At 45.8% G+C, this 19,128-nt stretch overlaps 1 protein-coding gene across 1 annotated transcript in view; it reads left to right on the forward strand.

The window, feature by feature from the left end:
* The window catches only part of grin2ba (glutamate receptor, ionotropic, N-methyl D-aspartate 2B-a), a gene marked incomplete at both ends in the record, with an annotated part of 107,061 nt that extends 90,485 nt beyond the window's left edge, over positions 1–16,576 (forward strand). Inside the window, 7 exons of the mRNA XM_083976379.1 lie at positions 229–382; positions 1,274–1,399; positions 4,035–4,264; positions 4,409–4,569; positions 5,648–5,835; positions 9,700–9,938; positions 14,243–16,576. Of these exons, the coding sequence (XP_083832505.1) occupies positions 229–382; positions 1,274–1,399; positions 4,035–4,264; positions 4,409–4,569; positions 5,648–5,835; positions 9,700–9,938; positions 14,243–16,576 (3,432 nt within the window). The remainder of the gene's footprint in view (positions 1–228; positions 383–1,273; positions 1,400–4,034; positions 4,265–4,408; positions 4,570–5,647; positions 5,836–9,699; positions 9,939–14,242) is intronic.
* Between the last annotated feature and the right edge of the window lie 2,552 nt (positions 16,577–19,128).

Here is a 19,128-nt window from a genome sequence, read left to right on the forward strand (position 1 = left end):
TATAAGCTATTCTTACCTAGAATTTGTTTTTGAATGTTTTTTGTTGCTGCGGTACACAAGACATTCCCCCGGAGGGAAAAACTACATTTTGAGAACAGATTTTTCCTTTAAAGTGATCTCCCTTCATTACCTCACTGTGCTTCAATAGATTGTCGGCGGTTGGATGAGATGATGGAAGTTGAAATGATGGATGGTCTTCATTCTCTCTGTTTTCTCCCTCTCGCCTAGGTGGTGTTAAAGAACGCCCACATGGCCGTCGGCTCCTTGACCATCAACGAGGAGAGGTCAGAGGTCATCGACTTTTCCGTCCCCTTCATCGAGACGGGTATCAGTGTCATGGTATCCCGCAGCAACGGCACAGTTTCACCCTCGGCCTTCTTAGGTGAGAAACGCAGTAGCCATCTGTTGGAAACTGAGGGTTGGCGGCAGATATTGGTGAAAGGAAGAGACTCAAGGTCATATTTTGACATATTTATGAACGTTGTAACTATGAGCGTATCATAAAAGTGATGCCTTCAGTTGTGTGTAGGTTTGTTATCTTTTCTTTCAGTGTATTGGACAGCTGTTATCATTATTACACCTTAGGTCATGTCCAGTAATGCTTCCATTTTCTGGTTGCATGGTGTTGAATTGCGTGTTTAGACCCTATGTGCACAAAAATTATGAGTATTTCCAGGAAGATCTGCTATGATAAAGACAAAGATATCACATTGACAAATACTTTGTATCTACATGTTGACGTTTTGCTGTTTTGACTTAGAAATCAGTGTCAGATGGATCTTTGTCTGGTCATTTCACCTCTAAAAGTTGAGTTAAAAGTGTTTTGTTGGACAAACCAGGAGATTAGAGCCCAGTTTTAATACATTCATACCATGGAGTACATGAAAATATGACTAACTGTGTATTTAATCTCTTTTCCACTCCCTGTCTCTTTGCCCTCTTATATTTCCCACTCCCACTCTCTTTCTCTCTTTTCTCTTACTCTTCCTTCCTCTTCTCAATCTGGCGCACTACATTTGCATATCTCTCTTGCCCTCTTCCTCTCTCTCGCTTCATTTTCGCTTCCTCTCTTTCTCTTTGCCGCCCTCACTCTTTTTTTCCCTTTTCCTCCCGCTATCCCGATGTCCCTCGCCACTTCCTCATCTTCTTCCTCCTCACATCCTCCTTTCCCCCCTCTCTTCTCTTTTCCTTATCTCCACCCGTCCACACGCTCTCCCTCAATCCCTCCCCTCCCTTGTTTCCCTCTCCTCTCTTCCCTCTCTCTTCCCTCCAGAGCCCTTCAGTGCGGATGTGTGGGTGATGATGTTTGTGATGCTGCTGCTGGTGTCAGCAATGGCTGTGTTTATATTCGAGTACCTCAGCCCTGTGGGCTACAACCGCTGTCTGGCTGACGGCAGAGGTGAGAGGCCGCAGCTCAACACACACAGAGACACTCGCATACACACAGGCATGGTACCCACACTACTGTTTGAGGATATAGATGCAAATAAATGCAGAACACACCAGATGGGAGGGCGCGATAGGTTGAATTTAGCAGTGAAATTATGCCTCTGCAACATGTGACGTGATGTTTTACTGTGGGAAAACTAAAAGTTAGAGTTGCAGCTCTCTAAGCCGTGTGTGAATCTGTTTTGCATTTCCATGTGTTTGGTTTTGCAAAAAAAGTTTCCATTGTCAGTGTGCACAGTCCATTTTGTAGGATATGTGAATTTCTGTATCTACGTAACAGCAGAATGTCACTGCAGTCATACTGAACACAGTCAGCTCGGAGCACAGTTAATGGCCATCAGATCAGTGCTCTGTGTGCCCAGACAATGCAACATGTTTAATCCAAAACATATTTGCCAAAGCAGATGAGTCCTGTATATAGGTGTATAGGAGACAGGATTGTATCTTGATGAACGGTCTCAGTGGCTCTGAGATTCATACTTCAAGGAAAACTGGTAACCAAAGCAAATACATGTAATGACATATCACTTTCTTTTGACATTACTTTTTTTTCTTTTCATTTTTCACCATTTGCCATAATTGATCAATGAAATGTTGGACAAGAATGCTGGTGTCTTTTACACACTCACCAGTGTTTAGTTCCCTGCTGGGACATTTTCAAGGTTTCAGATTTTCTGAATTGGCGTCTCAAAGGGAGGATGTTGAGCAGCCAACTTGACTGATGACTTGGATGTGAGGCAGCCACCAGCACGTGAAAGCACTACAATAGTTTTGGCAAAGAAAAATCCAATGGTGGTATTTTGGGTCCAAATCAAGCCAAGTATTATCTGTCCAGGGATGAAAACATGAAATACTTTCATCTTAGCTGGTGAGGTTTGATGAGGATCCAAAGTCTGCAGAGAACATGGCAGCGGGCAGTTTAATCCTTTAGTCAGAGAGTGTTCGATGAGTAATGCACCAACCAGTAATTGTCTCTAAACAAGCAAGCGCAGGTACAGAAGCGTTGCAGGTTAATGCTTTCCGTCTGTGGATCGGCTCGTATGAATTGTCTTTTTGCACAAAGATGACAGAGACACAGACACACAAACACTGCCGGCCGCCTCCACATATAGACCAGCCATCACTGCTGACCCAATGACTTCATTCTTCACTCCTCCTCTTCATCCTCTTCCTCCACGCTGCTCTCTTTTTATCATTTACAGGTGTGTCTCACTGCTTTGGTTTCAACACACCTTTAGTGCTGCCTCCTTCACAGCGGATCAGTCATTTGCATTCATTTCCATATTTCCCAAAATCACATGTCAGCGCTGACAGCAAGGGGCTAGTTTTGTGTTTGATCTCCCTCACCAAAAAGATAAGAATCAAAAAAAAAAAAAAAAAAAAAAATCAATGTCTTCCCACAACTCTGTCTCTGATGCGGCTATATATAGACAATGGCTATCTTTTTTCATCCCTCTCATCCTTCATCATGTTCTGGAGGAGATGTAGCCCTCCCTAAAGCGCTGTTCTCTTCTGTGTGCCTCTTGTTTTATCTGCTTGTAGCGCTGTGGGAGTTTGGTATCATGAGGAGTGCAGATCGAAGTTTGGACTCAAAGGATTCAATGTAATAATGTATCAATGGCTTGACCGCTTATTTGCAAAGTCTTTGCCCAATTCATTTTACTGTACCCACTTTCTTGCAAATTCACAGAAATATTTGGCACGATAAAGTCAGTTTGTCCAAGAACAAAAGACTCATAAAACAATACACGCCCACATGCTTGCACACACACTCTCTCTCTTTCTCCCTCTCTCACACACATATACACACACAAACATTATGAACAAAGTCCTAATCACAGCCTGAAAGCTGGAATGAACCAGTCGGTTCGTGGATGAATGAAATCAACAAAGTTCCTATGTAAATAAAATGTGTATTAATTGCATTCAGTAGGCAGTTTTAAAAAGTAAATCTTCCCCTTATTGAGTGTTATGAGTTTCAGTTGTTGTCAAAACTGTTCTATAAAGAGATATTGATTCAACTGCATCCTGGTCAAATGCCCCTAAAATAGAAGGTTCATTTGTTACACCAGACTGTATTAGTTGTAATAGTTTTACCTTGGTGGATAAACAAGAATAAACTTGAAGTTTGTGTATTGTCAATGAAAGTGACCTAAAGCAACAAAAAAGAGTCAAAAACCATGTTAACAGCTCAAAATGCTAACGACACGATAATATGCTCACCAAGCTAGAAAGCTATTGTTTATCATATTCATTTTGTTAGCATGCTAACTTTTGCAAACCAACACTTAAAACAAAAAACTGAGTTAGGTGGGAGTGTCACCAGACATTACTCTGCTGCTTTGCATCATGAAGTATCAAATAGCATGGGATGGCACAGGATAGACTTAGTGAATCAGTATGTTTCCCTTCTAAAGTAACTTGAACATATGAGAATTACATATGACATTCATTTTCCTTCTCCTAAATAAAACTGTTCAGCTGGAGCCCATGAGTAAAACCAGTCCAGTTGTGTGTCCCAGGCACTAGTTCAGAAACCAAAGCGGATCTGTTACATATTCTGTAACCATGACTGTTTCTTTCAGAGCCTCACGGCCCTTCCTTCACTATCGGTAAGGCCATCTGGCTGCTGTGGGGTCTGGTCTTCAACAACTCTGTGCCAGTGCAGAACCCCAAAGGCACCACCAGTAAGATCATGGTGTCAGTCTGGGCCTTCTTTGCTGTCATCTTTCTGGCCTCTTACACTGCCAACCTGGCTGCTTTCATGATCCAGGAGGAATACGTGGACCAGGTAACTGGTCTCTCAGACAAAAAGGTAAGATGGAGGGTTTTTCTACGATCGTGTTCCAGAGCCACACTCTTCTAATCTCTGTCTTCTCTTTCACATCTGTATCTCAAGTGTGTAAAGAAGATGTTTTACATGCCTCTCTCTCTGAACTGCTCTGTCTTCTGGGTTTAGTTCCAGAGTCCCAATGACTTCTCGCCTCCGTTTCGGTTCGGCACCGTCCCAAATGGGAGCACAGAGAGGAACATCAGAAACAACTATGCAGAAATGCACGGCTACATGACCAAGTTTCACCAGAGAAACGTCAATGAGGCTCTGCAGAGTCTTAAGGCGGGGTGAGGACCTGCACAGTGACGTAGGGCTGTGGTTCATTTAGTTTAGTCATTTTAAAACCACTGTAAAACCATTAGCTTTGACCAGCTGACTGTTGCAATTCCAACAAAAAGATTTAAACATTACACCGATTTTACACACCAAAATGAATTTAAAGTCGAAAAGCTTTAAAGTCAAACCCCTGATAGACAAAGAATAATTCAAACTGTCATCTTGAGATATTAACCAGTGCCTTTTTGTGCATGTTTAGTTTAGAGAGCAAAATAAATCTGGCTCATGTTTGGGTTGCGTGCTTGTTTCCTTTTGGGCCAGGGTACACAGTCTACGGTCTAAATCTACGGCTTGTTCTGGCCCGTGTTCAGCATGATTCAGATTTATTTCCACATCTGGACCAATTCTGGCACACACACAGAAAATATCCTGGCAATACGGAAAGGTCACAGCCAGAATCTGTCCAGGTGGGAGAATATATGGGCTGTAATCGGGCCAAAGACCAAGGCATATGTTGGGCTGGCAATTTCATTCTGTTAACAGGGTTGATATATAATCCTGCTCATTTTTACTATTTATACGCCTATTCAAGGGTTGAAATCAATTTTATTGTAGCAGCTGTTATAGCTTTTAAGGAAGTTTGCAGCAACAAATACTAGTGCCTATGAGCACGATCTTGAAAATATGGGAAAAGGAATTAATTCATGATTTGGTCGTCATGTACTGGAAAAAAAAAAGAAGCAAATTGTGATGAGAAAGGGTTAAAAAATAATCAATGCAACAGTGTGTTGTTTAGGTCTGTTCTACTTGTTTTCATGTAAACATATTGTAGCTGAAAAACTCCAGTAATACTTGGACTCCCCCTCTTCAGTTTTTGTCGAGTGTGCCTTTTCGCCAGTCTGTGTGCCAGCTCCAGCCTTTGGCAAACCAAGTGGAAGTCTATTACACTTATCAGCAGCTTAGTGCTATTTAGCAGGTTAATTGGAATGTTGTAGCAGTGATGTCTGACTCCTAAGTGCTAATTAATTGTAACCTATCTCTCTCTCTCCCTCTGTCTCTGCCTTTCTCCCTCTGTCTCTTTTTCATTAGCAAACTAGACGCATTCATTTATGATGCGGCCGTCCTGAACTACATGGCTGGCAGGGACGAGGGCTGCAAGCTGGTGACCATTGGCAGCGGCTACATCTTCGCCACCACGGGGTACGGCATCGCCATCCAGAAGGAGTCGCTCTGGAAGAGACATGTGGACTTGGCCATCCTGCAGCTCTTTGGAGACGGTGAGACAGTGCGCCGCTCTCTTTTCGTTTCTTCGTTTATTCATAGATACTTGCACAGCTTAATGCCATCAGTGAGCAGAGACTCTGTCGTGCATGCAGCCGCACTGATGTGATGAGCTGTATATTTAATTACTCGACGATGCACCAGATAGTCACTGAGATAATACTCTACTTTGCCGGGGAAGGAGGCTGATTGACAGCCCTGTAGCAAACACTCAAGGTTCATTTCAAATGTGGTCCTTATCTTATTTGCTTTGGCAACAGTTTACTGTTTGTAATGATAACATGGTACTCAGCAAGTTAACGGCTGAAATCTGGCAAGAGTTAATCTAAACCACTTTATTGAGAGTTAGTCAAAGTCAAAGTAAAGTCTGACGGATCTGCAGATAGTTTACCATTGTGAGACAATCTCAGATCTGAGCGATGAACTCATTGAGAACAGCGTCATTACAGCCGTCATACTAGTGACCACGTATATGTAAATAAGCCAATTAGCAGCTCTTGATTTGCTCAGTTTGCCCACAAGTTTATTTGTTATCTATATCATTGTAAAGCACAATATTTGCAAGAATAGCTATGCTTAACTTATGCAAAACAAGGTTAGTCATACTTAAGGTTTCACCCACACCCATCTGTTCAGAATAAGAACTAGCAGAGGGAGGAGAAACTCAATAGTTTGTTGTAAGGAATTTGTGTGTGGGACTGAAATTTTAGTGTTTAATTGGCTCTGCAAGTCAAAAGTACAGTAATCTCTCTCTCTCTCTCTCTCAAACATCCAGTGCAGAAAGAAAAGGTGCTGCTTGAAAATATAAGTTGAGATTTAGCTCCACCGTGGGGGCCATATGCTTTATGATCACGCTCGCCTTTATGGGAGACTGTTCAAGCTCTCCAGGGCTTGTTCTTTTGAAACACACTTCATTCCTGTCAGCTCTGGCTGGAGCATTAATGAATCTCAGAACGAGCACGGAATGAAATGAAATGTGTTCAAAATGTCCATTCCTAACCCATAGAGTACATGCTTTATGGTTTTCAAGCAAAAACTCCTCATCGTAAACAAGTCAAAATGTCACGGACAGCGGCCGCTCATCGAGTTTATCGACTTTAACACTCTAATTTCACAATGTCCAGCTTTGATATACAGCTCAATTCAAAATGGGAAATGTAATGGAAGTTTGGCTTCTGTGTTGTAGCTAGTTTATTTGGGCGTGGGCCAGCGTGTTGTGAGCATCCTGAACCAAGGGCCCTCCGGGGCCCACTATAGTGCGTCCCAGTTAGGGGTGCCAGCATTGCTCCTGGTGTATTTCAACAGCGTGTGTGCATGTGTTTGTGAGTTTGTGTGTGTGTGTGTATATGTGTTTATGCACGTGTGTGTGCGTGCGTGTGTGCGCACATGTGAATATGGGTCATGCTTCTGAAATGAGAGTGCCTTTGTGTATAAGAGAGAGGAGTGTATGTGTATGTGTGTGTGTGTGTGTGTGTGTGTGTGTTACAGAGATAAAGAGAGAGCAGTAGAGATTCTGACTATTTGTGACACAGGTTTATTTTTATTAACCTACATACAGTTCAGTTAGTTCAGAGTTGTGTATGTGTGTGTATTGTCTCTGCCTTATTGATTATAGGTTTGATTATTTATGACAAAAAATATTTTTCAAATGTGTATAAAAGACTCAGGTGTGCGTTTGTCTGTGCATGTTTTTTGTATGAGCACATGATGTGTATATGTGTGTTTGAATATGGGTCGGCTTGTAACACTCCCCCCTGTGCCTCTGCAACAACATTCATACACGAACCGAGCGGCCCTGTCTCGCCCCTCACAGGATTTCAATGTCACTTTGCCACGTCTCACCATCCACTCCCCTCCTGGTGGCCTAGAAAGTGATCAGACTCACGTGGAAAGCCCAGTGGCCTGGTGCGAAGGCTGGGAGGGGGTCTGGCTACCTTGACGCAGACAGGAGCAAAAAATATATCACAGCTGTCGTGAAAAAGAAACTGCAGTTTTGATTGGTTATTTACTAATTAGCTGTTGGATGGAAAGTTTTAAAGTCACTGAGCTCAGTTTAATGACTCTTTGCCCTTGAAGTCAATGAAATGCCTGTTGCATCATTTCAGAGATAGCAGACATCAGTTTGAAAATAATGAGACTTTTCCCTCAGTAAGAAGAAGCAGTAGAAGGGTTTAACTCCATCTGACTTTAAAGTCCAAACCATTCTCATTAGTAAATGACTGAATTGAATACTTTTATCTATTAGAGTAGGTAATGTGGGTAGAGGCAGGAGGAGGGAAACTGGAACCAAGATGACAGCCAATAAAAAGTCATAGGAAAAGGCACAAAATGATTTTATTTGATGAACAACATCAGACATTTTACAACTGTCCAATATGATTGTATGTTTCACTGTCATCAGTTCAATCTTCCAGTGTCTTTTATTTTACTTCCCCTACATTGTCATACACAGAGGAAGGGAGATAGTTAAAAACTGAAAGGAACTGTTTTGGTCAACTACGCGCATTTGTTTTTGAGTGGATGAGAAGATTTGCATCACTCTGACATCAATCTACAGTAGTTTAAACTGCTGCTTAGTTTAGCTTAGCATGAAGAAATAGCCTACCTTTAGCACAAATAGCAAATGGTTGTTCTTATAGTTGAGTTTTTCAAGAATGAAACTCATGAAATGTTGTAATCGTCCTTTTCACAGAAGATATTTTAACATACAGAAAACACACTCTCTAACTCTGGTGTCCTGCACTCAAACCCAGTCACAGACAGTTTTGCCTTCTCACACAATGCATGCTCTGACTTTCTATTGTCAGATGATAAATAAACAGCATAAAACATCACATGAGAACGAACACAAAATGGTCGCAGTCACCACTTCTCTCTTAATCAGCAGATATGACTGGAGGCTGTTGCATGCCTGTGTCTGCGTGTTGTTGCCAGCATGCATGCACGTGTGCGGTGCCTCTGCTTGAGTTTGTATGCTGTGGAGCGGCGTAGTTGTCGCTCACAGGCCAGCCAGCGCTCCGGTGCAGGAGTCGCGCTGACGTGCGGCGACAGCGGCTGAATGTATGATTAATTAAGCGAGGCCTGTCCTGCCACAGTCGGCTTTGATAGAGAACAGCTCGTGATGAAACAGAAGGTGACCCACAAAGAGACCACAAGCTCAGGGACCAGCATCAGACACACGGGCAGCCGCTCGAACGCACACACACACACACACAAACACACACACATGCAAACACCTGTTCTTTATCATTTGCATAGATCCCCACACTTTATTTAGATGCGTGTTTAAAAACCCACAGACGCACAGGTAATGACAGAGATTCAGATCAGATGAATGAAATGAACATGTGACCAGGAGCATGTGTGTGTTTTACTCTCAACCTGTCGATATGAAACCTACCGCAAAACTGAGCTGAGTTTCACTTCTAACTCTCTTGACTCCCCTTCCATCCCGCCTGCCCTCCATCTCTCCTCCTCTCTTCTTCTGTTGCATCATCTCTCCATCCCTCGTGTCCTCCAATACCCATCCTCTTATTACATCATATCCCTCCTTTCTACTTCATATTTTACATTCCTTCCCACTTTTTTCTCACCCCTTTATTTCAATTCCCACACGAATTATAAAAACACCGCTCCCCATGTCGTCATCGTGCCCCCATCTTCTGCCTTGTCTCCTTTTATTCATCTGTCCATCCCTATTCCTCCTCCATCTCTTTACCATTTCTCTCTCTTGCCCCCTCATCCACCTCTCCCTGCCTTCTTCTCTCCCCATACCATCTGTTTCTCCTTTTCATCCTCTCATTCTCCTTCTTCCTTGTCCTCCCTCACTCCTGCCTCTCTGCGTCATTACATTTCCTCAGGTGAGATGGAGGAGCTGGAGTCCCTGTGGCTGACTGGGATCTGCCACCACGAGAAGAACGAGGTGATGTCCAGCCAGCTGGACGTGGACAACATGGCTGGCGTCTTCTACATGCTCGGTGCGGCCATGGCTCTGTCGCTCATCACCTTCATCTGTGAACACTGGTTCTACTGGCAGCTTCGCTTCTGCTTCATGGGCGTCTGCTCCGGCCAGCCCGGCTTCGTCTTCTCCATCAGCAGGGTGAGAAATGACTAGAAAACACAGCTTTTGTTCACATTTGAAGCAGATGTGTTGATGTGGATGGTGCAGCATAATTACCCGTGTTAATCAGCTTGCCACGGCTTGTACTTTCAGATTTACAGATTCAGATAAAGTCTGTTCAAGACAGAGCCAAAACACTGGCGCTGACACATATAACACGTAGCTAGTGTTTCCAAGCATCAAAATCAAGCGTAAGCCCAGTACATTCACACTTTTCTACCTGGAGCACTTTCCAGATTGTACTGTGGCTGATATAATAAACCAGTTAGTGTCTGTTGTGTTTGGATGAAGAGGACACCAGGATGTCTTTGGAGGCGATCCCTGTTTATATGCTGACAAATAAAACTGAATAGCACAAAAATCCTCCGGTCACTTGATCATCCACTCAGCCCCCACACAAATGAAACAACACAATATATTACATGGAGCACAATAACAGAAGGAGACGAGGAAAGGTGGGAAACCACACATTAAAGCAACAGAAGCTTCCATCCAAACTTCCACACATCCCTCAGCAACTACTCTGCCTCCTTTGCCAAAGTTTCAACTAAAGGTGGTAACTTTTTGCACGCGTTTAAATTGCTCGGAGAATGAGATGAAGAAATCCTGACATTGAAAGTTTGTTTACACAATCTGAGATGCCATTTTGGGCTCAACTCCAGCCCCGTGAGAGCTGATGATTACTGTGAGAACTCCGACAGGCTCAGCACTTCACTTGTGTTTTATGTGATGGTTTTTGCCTTATTTCATTAAGTTTGGTTTTTATCATCAGGCAGGGACAGGAAGGAAATACTAAAAACATCCAAATAGGTTCAATTAACCTCTTCCTCACTGAATCCTCCTTGTCACCTTCATCCCTCTGCTCTCTCCAGTGTCTCTGTAATGACAGGGCTGGACTCCTCAAGGCTTTAGACGTGTTAACACTGTGAGTGAGCTTGCATCTACGTGACTAACCAAACCAAATTGTCACATCCGGAGTGTCAACCGATACCGGAGCTCTCTTTTTGTTTTGTTTTGACGCTTAGGCCTTCTTGACTTCCATGAGGTAAATATTTACAAAATGTTGAGCCGAAATCAATATTTCACTCAACTAAAATCAGCCACAGAACCGGTGAGGGTAGATTACCGGATCCCAGGGGACCAAAGTCACCCCGAGGTATTTGATTTGCATTCCAATTGTTTTGACATGGCTCCAGTGTAATTCACTGTGTGCCTCTGAAGGTGAACCGCTGCGGGCTAAACCACGTGGCTAATTTACAGCACAGAGCCGCACACTGCCGCTCTCTCTCTCCTTCCATTTGATATGCTGCCGTGGTGCCGCCGCTGCTTGTGCCAAGAAAGCGGTGCTACAGGAAAAAAAAAAAAAAACACAACATAACATTTTCCCCTCTCTGCTCTAATATTACGCTCCAGTGCCCAACTTTGATTATTTTCTATGGTGTTAATTTTATGTTGTTGCTGTTGCCTTGTTTATGGTTGTGTGTGCGCGTGTCTGTGTCTGTTTGTGTAGAAAGAGTATAAAGTACCAGTTGCGAAAATGTCAGTTGACTTCTCATTTCCAAAGACAGGCTGCTTGGTGTTGTTTTTGATTATCACACCATTATAATTTGAATGGGAACTGGATCTGGGAGCAATTACGCTTTGTATAACATTCAGTGATTGGTCTCATTTACAGAAATTACCTCTGTCTTTGCTACAATGTGACAACACAAATGAACACTGTGTGTCCACAAATAAAGCCAAACGATTCACCATATTAGAATATTCAAGGAGGGGGGGTGGAGTATTATCCAATGTACATTTGCATACGTAGCACAGAGCTCAGGCATTACAAAACAACAACGGTGGAAATTATCATTTATTATCTTTCCACAATCCTTGGCCACAGCTTCACATTGTCTCCCTCTCCTTTGCTGGAGCGTTGTCTCTCCAGCCTCGGCCGCTTCCCCCCCTTTTTTTCTTCTCTTCTTTCTTGCGCTGCCACTCAGATTGATTCCGCTTTTTTAATTTCACAGCATAATCCAATAAACTTTATTGTTATTGCCGCAATTAACATTTAGGCCCGGCAGTGTAAAAAATGAGACATCTGTCACGGTCGGCGTGAGTCACGTGGCTTCAGTCACGGCTTCACGGTTGGTTAAACGCTCCCTCCCTCAGAGGGGCTTGGCAGCTTTGTGAGCGGCTCTCCTCTGGCTACCTGCTCCTCCCGGTCCCACCTGCAACACTGAAACAAATTAATTATATTGATTTAAAAAGCCTCTAATGACTTTAGAACAGTAAATGTATTAGAGGTTTAATCAACCCTCTTCTCACAGCCCTCACATCACATCATGCTTATGTTCGTTCACATTTAGCATCGTATACCTCCACCAGTATTAGATATAAGCTGCTGCGTGTACAGTAGATGCCCTATACGCAATGGTACACAGTGGGCTCCTGGTTATTTGTTGATTTCCTGCCTCTCTGTACCAGTGTAATCACTTATAGATTTTACTGTGATCCCCGGTGGATTGAAAATTCTTCGGAACCCTCAGGCCCCAATTATTGCTATTCACACACTCCTTCCAAATTACCAGCTACTGTAGCACCAGGCAGGCAGTAGTTTGCCAACTGTTACAATATGTGGGCATGTGGAGTAGACAAAATCTGCCGTTGAACACGAAGCAGCTATCACTTTGTTAAATGTCCAAGATTTGATGCACTACAGTATTAACTCTGTCCGACTGAGTGCGGTATATTAGTGCGCGTTTGTCCGACAGAAACGGCTTAAAATGCACACAAATCTTCACTCTGACCTTGCGGCCCCCGACACCGTCACTGCTCAGTACAGCACAGTCTTGGCGTCTATACAGGTGGAAACCTAATGGGGAAAGATAATCCTCAGATTAAGGTGGATGCTCGAGGAAAAAAATTCCGCCCAAGATGCGATTATGTCACAGATCTCACGGGAGGGGAGATCAGTGACAGATTCAACAACAGGTGGGCTGTAATCAGGACAATAAAAGAAGAAAAACAAAAGAGACGAAGTGCTGACAAATTATGCAAACAGGCAGATGGAAAAAAGAAACAAAGATGAGACAGATAAGGACCAGGCAAACATTGAAAGATGCTCCAAGTGAAAAAATATCACGCAGGTGGGTGCAACATTCAAGATTCCCATCCAAATCCCAGATCTCTCAAATTCTGTTGAGTCACTTTGTATTTATGTTAACCTCTCTTGCTTTTAGCCACCGTGTCAAGCTTTACATACTTGGCTGTTAACAGACTGTGAAATTGAAAGAAGTAATAACATTATCTATAAACCCGGAATGAGGGATGTCGGCCTTTTTGCTGCAATGCAGGCACTGTCCATGTCCATGCAGCTAATTAACTAGCAGAAACCAGTGGCCGGGGAAAGGAGAACCAAGGGTCAACGAGTCATATTAGTGGATAAAAGGACGAGACGGGGAGCGAGTCGTAGCTTAACAGTGGAGAATATTTGACGGCTGCTGACCCTATAACCTCTTGGCAGAGTCCTGACCCCTGCCGTGGAGAGCAGGGGCTGAGGTGAACTGATCTTTGCTCTCTAACAGTGGGGAGCGTCCCTTTATTTCCACAGCCATCTACAAACGCCCAGAAAAACTGAGTAAAATCATTGTTTTGAATTGATCTGATCCTTTACCGTCCCCATCTGTCATGCCTGCTTTGCTCCCCTCTGTACATCCATTTTTATCTGAATATTGTATCGTACATCACTGAATGCAAATGGGGCAGTTTATCTTTCTGTCACTGTAAAGCTCAGCTGGTGTCTCCTTGGCCTGGCCTTTATCTTCAGAGGGGACTGCGTTGTGGCCGGAGGCTCCGAGGGTTTAGTGGAACTGAGGTGTTTAATAACTGCCTCAGGATATTGTCAGCTGAATTCTAATCACATTGATTAAAGGTATTGACCAGTGGGACTCGAGGGTTTTTACGGCCTCTTTGCCTTTATCAATCATCCTCCATCCTGTTACACGATCTTCTCCGAATCTCCATGCGCCGCTCACTCGCACTGTTTCACTTTATCTCTACTGCCCATAAATTTCATGGACATGCCATACACAGTATTTACTGAGAGAGGTATCGACAGCATCAGCAGAAAGAGCTGCACTCACTTTACCCCATTGAGAAGGCAGGGCGGTCAGAGTAAATGTACATTTACTGCTCAAGAATACAATAACAGAGAGAAATAATAGTTGAATGTGGTGACTAGTTTACAATGTGCAGTCTTTAACGCTGTCTCCTGCCTGTGTTTCCCCCCCACACAGGGCATCTACAGCTGCATCCACGGGGTGCAGATTGAAGAGAAAAGCAGCTCGGCACTGAACTCTCCATCAGCCACCATGAACAACACCCATTCCAACATCATGCGCCTCCTACGCACGGCCAAGAACATGGCTTCCCTGTCCGGGGTGAACGGCTCCCCACACAGCGCCCTGGACTTCATCCGCCGCGAGTCCTCCGTCTACGACATCTCCGAGCACCGGCGCAGCTTGGCGGGCCACTCGGACTGCAAGGCTCCGTACCTACCGGAAGACAACATGTTCAGTGACTACATCAGTGAGGTGGAGAGGACGTTTGGCAACCTCCACCTGAAGGACAGTAACCTCTACCAGGACCACTACCTGCACCACCACGGCTCCACGCTGGGGCTCACCGGCCCTCCCGCCAACAGGCCCCACAGTCTGGGCAGCGCCAGCTCTCTGGAAGGCGGCATGTTCGACTGCGACAGCCTCGGCGGAGGGGTGGCTCCTATCTTCACCACCCAGCCCTGCTCAGCGCTGACCCACAGGAACATGAGCAAGTTTGACCTACTGTCAGGACAGACTCCTCCCTCAGGCCAGAGCTTCAAAGGAGGCCTGCCCGACCTGTACGGGAAATTCTCTTTCAAAGGAGGCGCCTCGAGTTCCACCTACATCCCTGGACACGGCTATTGTGGAGGGAGAGGAGACGACGATGGGAATATACGCTCGGATGTCTCGGACATTTCCACGCACACGGTAACTTACGGGAACCTGGAGGGCAACGCAAAGAAGCGCAAACAGTACCGCGATAGCCTGAAGAAGAGGCCAGCCTCCGCCAAGTCCAGACGGGAGCTGGATGAAATCGAGCTGGGCTACAGGAGGAAGCCCTACCACATAAGCCACCACCACTACCACGGCCACCGCTCTACCTCCTCCCCGCCGCTTCTGCCCGCTGAGCGTAAGAGAGGAGGTGGAGGAGGAGGAGGAGGAGGAGGAGGAGGTGGAGGTGGAGGTGGTGGAGGAGGAAACAACGACGGGAACTCCTACCTCTTCAGAGAAAAGGAGAGCGTTAGGGATTTTTATTTGGACCAGTTTCGGCCCAAAGAGGGCGTCCCTCAGTGGGAGCACGTGGACCTGACGGAGGGTCCCGGTGGTAGAGACGGTGGTGTGGGGGCCTGCACCTCGCTGGTTCCAGTGGATGACTTTCTTAAAAGCAAACCCAAAAAGTCAGATTCAAAGAGCGGGGGAGGGTCTGGCTTGGCAGGGGGAGAGTGGGAGTGCAGGAACTGTCGGGCCAGCGGGGGAGGAGGGGGCAAGCAGATGTCCATGCACGGAGGGGGCGGCGGCGGGTACGGTGGCGGTATGAGCTGTGGGTCCTCGGGAGGCGGAGGGAACAGCCGCCCCAGCTCCGCAACCTGCATGCGCTGCGAGGGCTGTAAAAAGACAGGAAACCTCTATGATATCAGCGAGGACAACAACCACCTCTTGGAACAGATGGGGGGAGGCAAAGGTGGGGGAGGAGGAGGGGGTATGGGCGCAGGCCCTCAGTCTCAATCTCAGGCCCAGCAGAGGAGGAAGAGCGGAGGATTCGGCAAGCCACTCAGGCGGCAGCACTCGTACGACGCGTTTGTCGACCTTCAGAAAGAGGAGTCGGGCGGGATGGGAAGTTTGATGGGGGGTCTGGGAGGAGGCGGGGGGGTGAGCGGTCCAGGTATGGGAGGAATGCTGCCCCCACCCAGGAGTGTTAGCTTGAAGGAGAAAGAACGCTACATGGAGGGGACCAGCCCCTTCGCACACATATTCGAGCGTCACGGGGGCTCGGAGAGAGAAAGGGAAAGAGACAGGGACCCGTTGTTTTACGGAGGCGACAGTCGGAAAGGACCCGGCTCGCCCTTCGGTCTGTTCAGAGGTGGAGACGGCCTCCACCGCCGCTCCATCGGAGAGAGAGACATGAGAGACAGGGATAGGTCTTTGATGGAAGGAGGGGCAGCGTTCTCTTTATCCAAATCTCTTTACCCTGACCGGGTAAACCAAAACCCCTTTATACCCACCTTCGGGGACGACCAGTGTCTGATGCACGGAGCCAAACAGTATTACATGAAAAAGCAACAGCAGCAGCAACAAGTTGCCAAAAACAGCCGAAGTGACTTCAGGGGCCAGATGAGCACGACGTCATACCTGCCAGCGTCCGCCACGGCCGGGGTGATGTCCAACGTCGCCCCGCGGTTCCCAAAAGAGCTCAGCCTGGGTGGAATGAACCACCACGGCTCCATGCTGGGGGTCGGCCCCCCACGTCCCTTCAACGGAAGCAATGGCCATGTGTACGAGAAACTGTCCAGCATTGAGTCTGACGTGTGAGAGGAATTTAAAAAAAGGGGGAAAGAGGAGGAGTGGATAATGGCAAGGGAGGAGGAGGAGCGGAGTAGAGGCCTGCAGTGTTAGGAGATCAGGGATGATTTTAAAGACGCTGTACGCACACTGCAAACCGAGCCCGACCGAGACGAGGAAAAGACTGAAAGGTTAGAGACTGTGAAATGGAAAAATAAGATTGAGGGAGAATGAGAAAGTCTTGAATTTTTTTGCAAGAAAATGTGGGTTAAAAAAAATCAGGACACTCTGAGGAGGTGTGGGGGGTGTGACCCCTCCCTCAGAAACGGCCAAAGCTACTCTACTTTTATGTCCAAACACAGTCGATTAACAACCCCCCCCTATCATCCTCACATACGCACTCAGCTCAAGTCCATCACTTCATCCACCAGTGAGGCAGGAGTCGATGTACTTGGTTATTATCGCAAAAGAGACGACACCTCATCTTAGTTTGATATTGGACGTGTGAGCCTGGTGCGATGCGACGGCTGCCTGGGAGCTCCCGCTGAGCACTCATGAAGAAAGACATGCGAGAGAGCGGAGAGAGAAGCGAACTGCCCATCTGCCCCTGTGTCACCACAGAAAGGAGACATTGTCACGTTTACCAAGAGCCGCGACACAGGAGATGACGAGTGCTTCTCTCTCCTCCCCTCTCTCTTTCTCTCTCCCTCTCTGGAAGAAGACAGCCCGGACTGTCCATCTCTCTCTCTCTCCGTCCTGCACTCGCCCCACTCCTCTGTTCTCCCTCTTTTCCCTCAGCCCCCGCTCCTCCTCCTCCTCCTCCTCCTCATCCCTGACGCCAAAAGAGCCGATCTTGTTTGCTATGAGAAATACAATCACGAATGATCATAAGATATTCTTATAGAAAAAAAACAGGGTATAAGAACAACAATAATATTGATAACATTGTGAATAACAAAGATGTTAGTATTGATTATGATAACACAGCTTATGATATCACTAAGTTTTTCTTGTTTTATGTTCTGTTGGTAGGATATTTCACTACTGTTTTAGTACCTGACGTTTTGTCTGTCTGCCCCTGGCGGCAGCAGGAAGGTTGTTCCTACTTCAACCAACAAGCCAGAAAGACTGAGTCCTTAAACTCCTGTTTTTCTGTTTCCTGTAGAATATTTTACTTCATGCTCATTCATTTATTTCCTCCTCGTGGAGAAAGCGGATCTCGAGGACGTTTTGAGCTGACAGATCCTTACTTGATGTTTCAAGACATTACAAATCAAGCGCACACACACACACACACCGACACACACACACACTTGAACACATACAGTTTTTGTTGGTCTGAACTTGTGTTACTGTGAACAACACGTTTTTTTTTCGTCAGAGGCTGAAGATACTGAGAGGAAGGACGTGCCTTAATGGTCTCCAGTGGATGTGTCCTCCAGTTCACACGCGGCCCTCGACGCGACGAGCACCGGGACAGGCCAGCATGCTCTTAGCTGCTGCTGCTGCTGCTGCTGCTGCTGCTGCTGCTGCTGCAGCGTTCTCTTCTTTCTTCACGTTTATGAGCCAAAACTGCAGTAAACATTTTACAGCAGGCTGGAGACGCCGCACCCCGATGGTTTAGATACAAGACGCTGTTGGAGATGTTTTATAACTTCGTAAAATAATTTCATATGTCAAGTATGGGCAGTGCTTTATGAAGCAGTTGTATTCAGGATGTCCCACTGTCACGGATAGACCGACGGGTCTCACTTCACAACACGGCAGCCTTTAGACCACTTCTTTTATTCAGGTTACATAACAACAGTCACCAGGCACTTACTTTTTTCGGCCTCTCACTAGTATCTCGTAGACTGCATTACTCTTCACTCACGTAAGCAGTCCGAGAGGCACAAACGGGAAGCTTTGTCCGGACAAGATATGCACTGTCCTTAATGTGTAGGTGAAATGCTACAAAATGTGTAGAAGTGCTGTTGCCCCATGACAATGATGCTGATTAAAGCTTGAGCTGAGGAGGATGTCTATTTGGGAGAGGCCTCTTGAACACTGACTGAGGCGTCGGTAAGGCGGCCATCTTGCAAAAGCTTTCAGGCTTTTTTTCTTTCTTTCTTTCTTTTTTTCTCTTTGACTAATGTAGATAGTCTTTTTAGCTGGAGAGGCCTCATTTATTGCACAGGACCTTTTTACTCAGTGTAGGTTCAGGCACTCAGTAGACATGCCTTATCATCCCATCAACCCCCCCCACCCCTCTTCCTCCCGCTCCCACCCCCCCCGAGCTGTCTGATGATGACTCATCATATTGCCGTACAGAATAAGGAAGCCTCTATTAGTTATTTAAAGGTTTGATCTTCGATTAGCTGCCGGTGTCAGAAGTTCAAGGGCTGCAGGAGATTGCGCAGGATTGCTGGCCTGAGATTGGAGCTGCTAGAGGGTGGAGAGTGTGATCTTTGTCAGTGCGTACTTCTATCTTATACCCTGATCTAAATGCACCAATGTTATTGGTTGGTGCATGTGTGCATGCGTGTGTGTGTGTGTGTGTGTGTGTGGAGGGAGGGAGGCAAATCACGATTGAATGATAACAG

The sequence above is a fragment of the Trachurus trachurus genome (assembly GCF_905171665.1).
Source record: "Trachurus trachurus genome assembly, chromosome: 8".
NCBI lineage: Eukaryota > Metazoa > Chordata > Actinopteri > Carangiformes > Carangidae > Trachurus > Trachurus trachurus.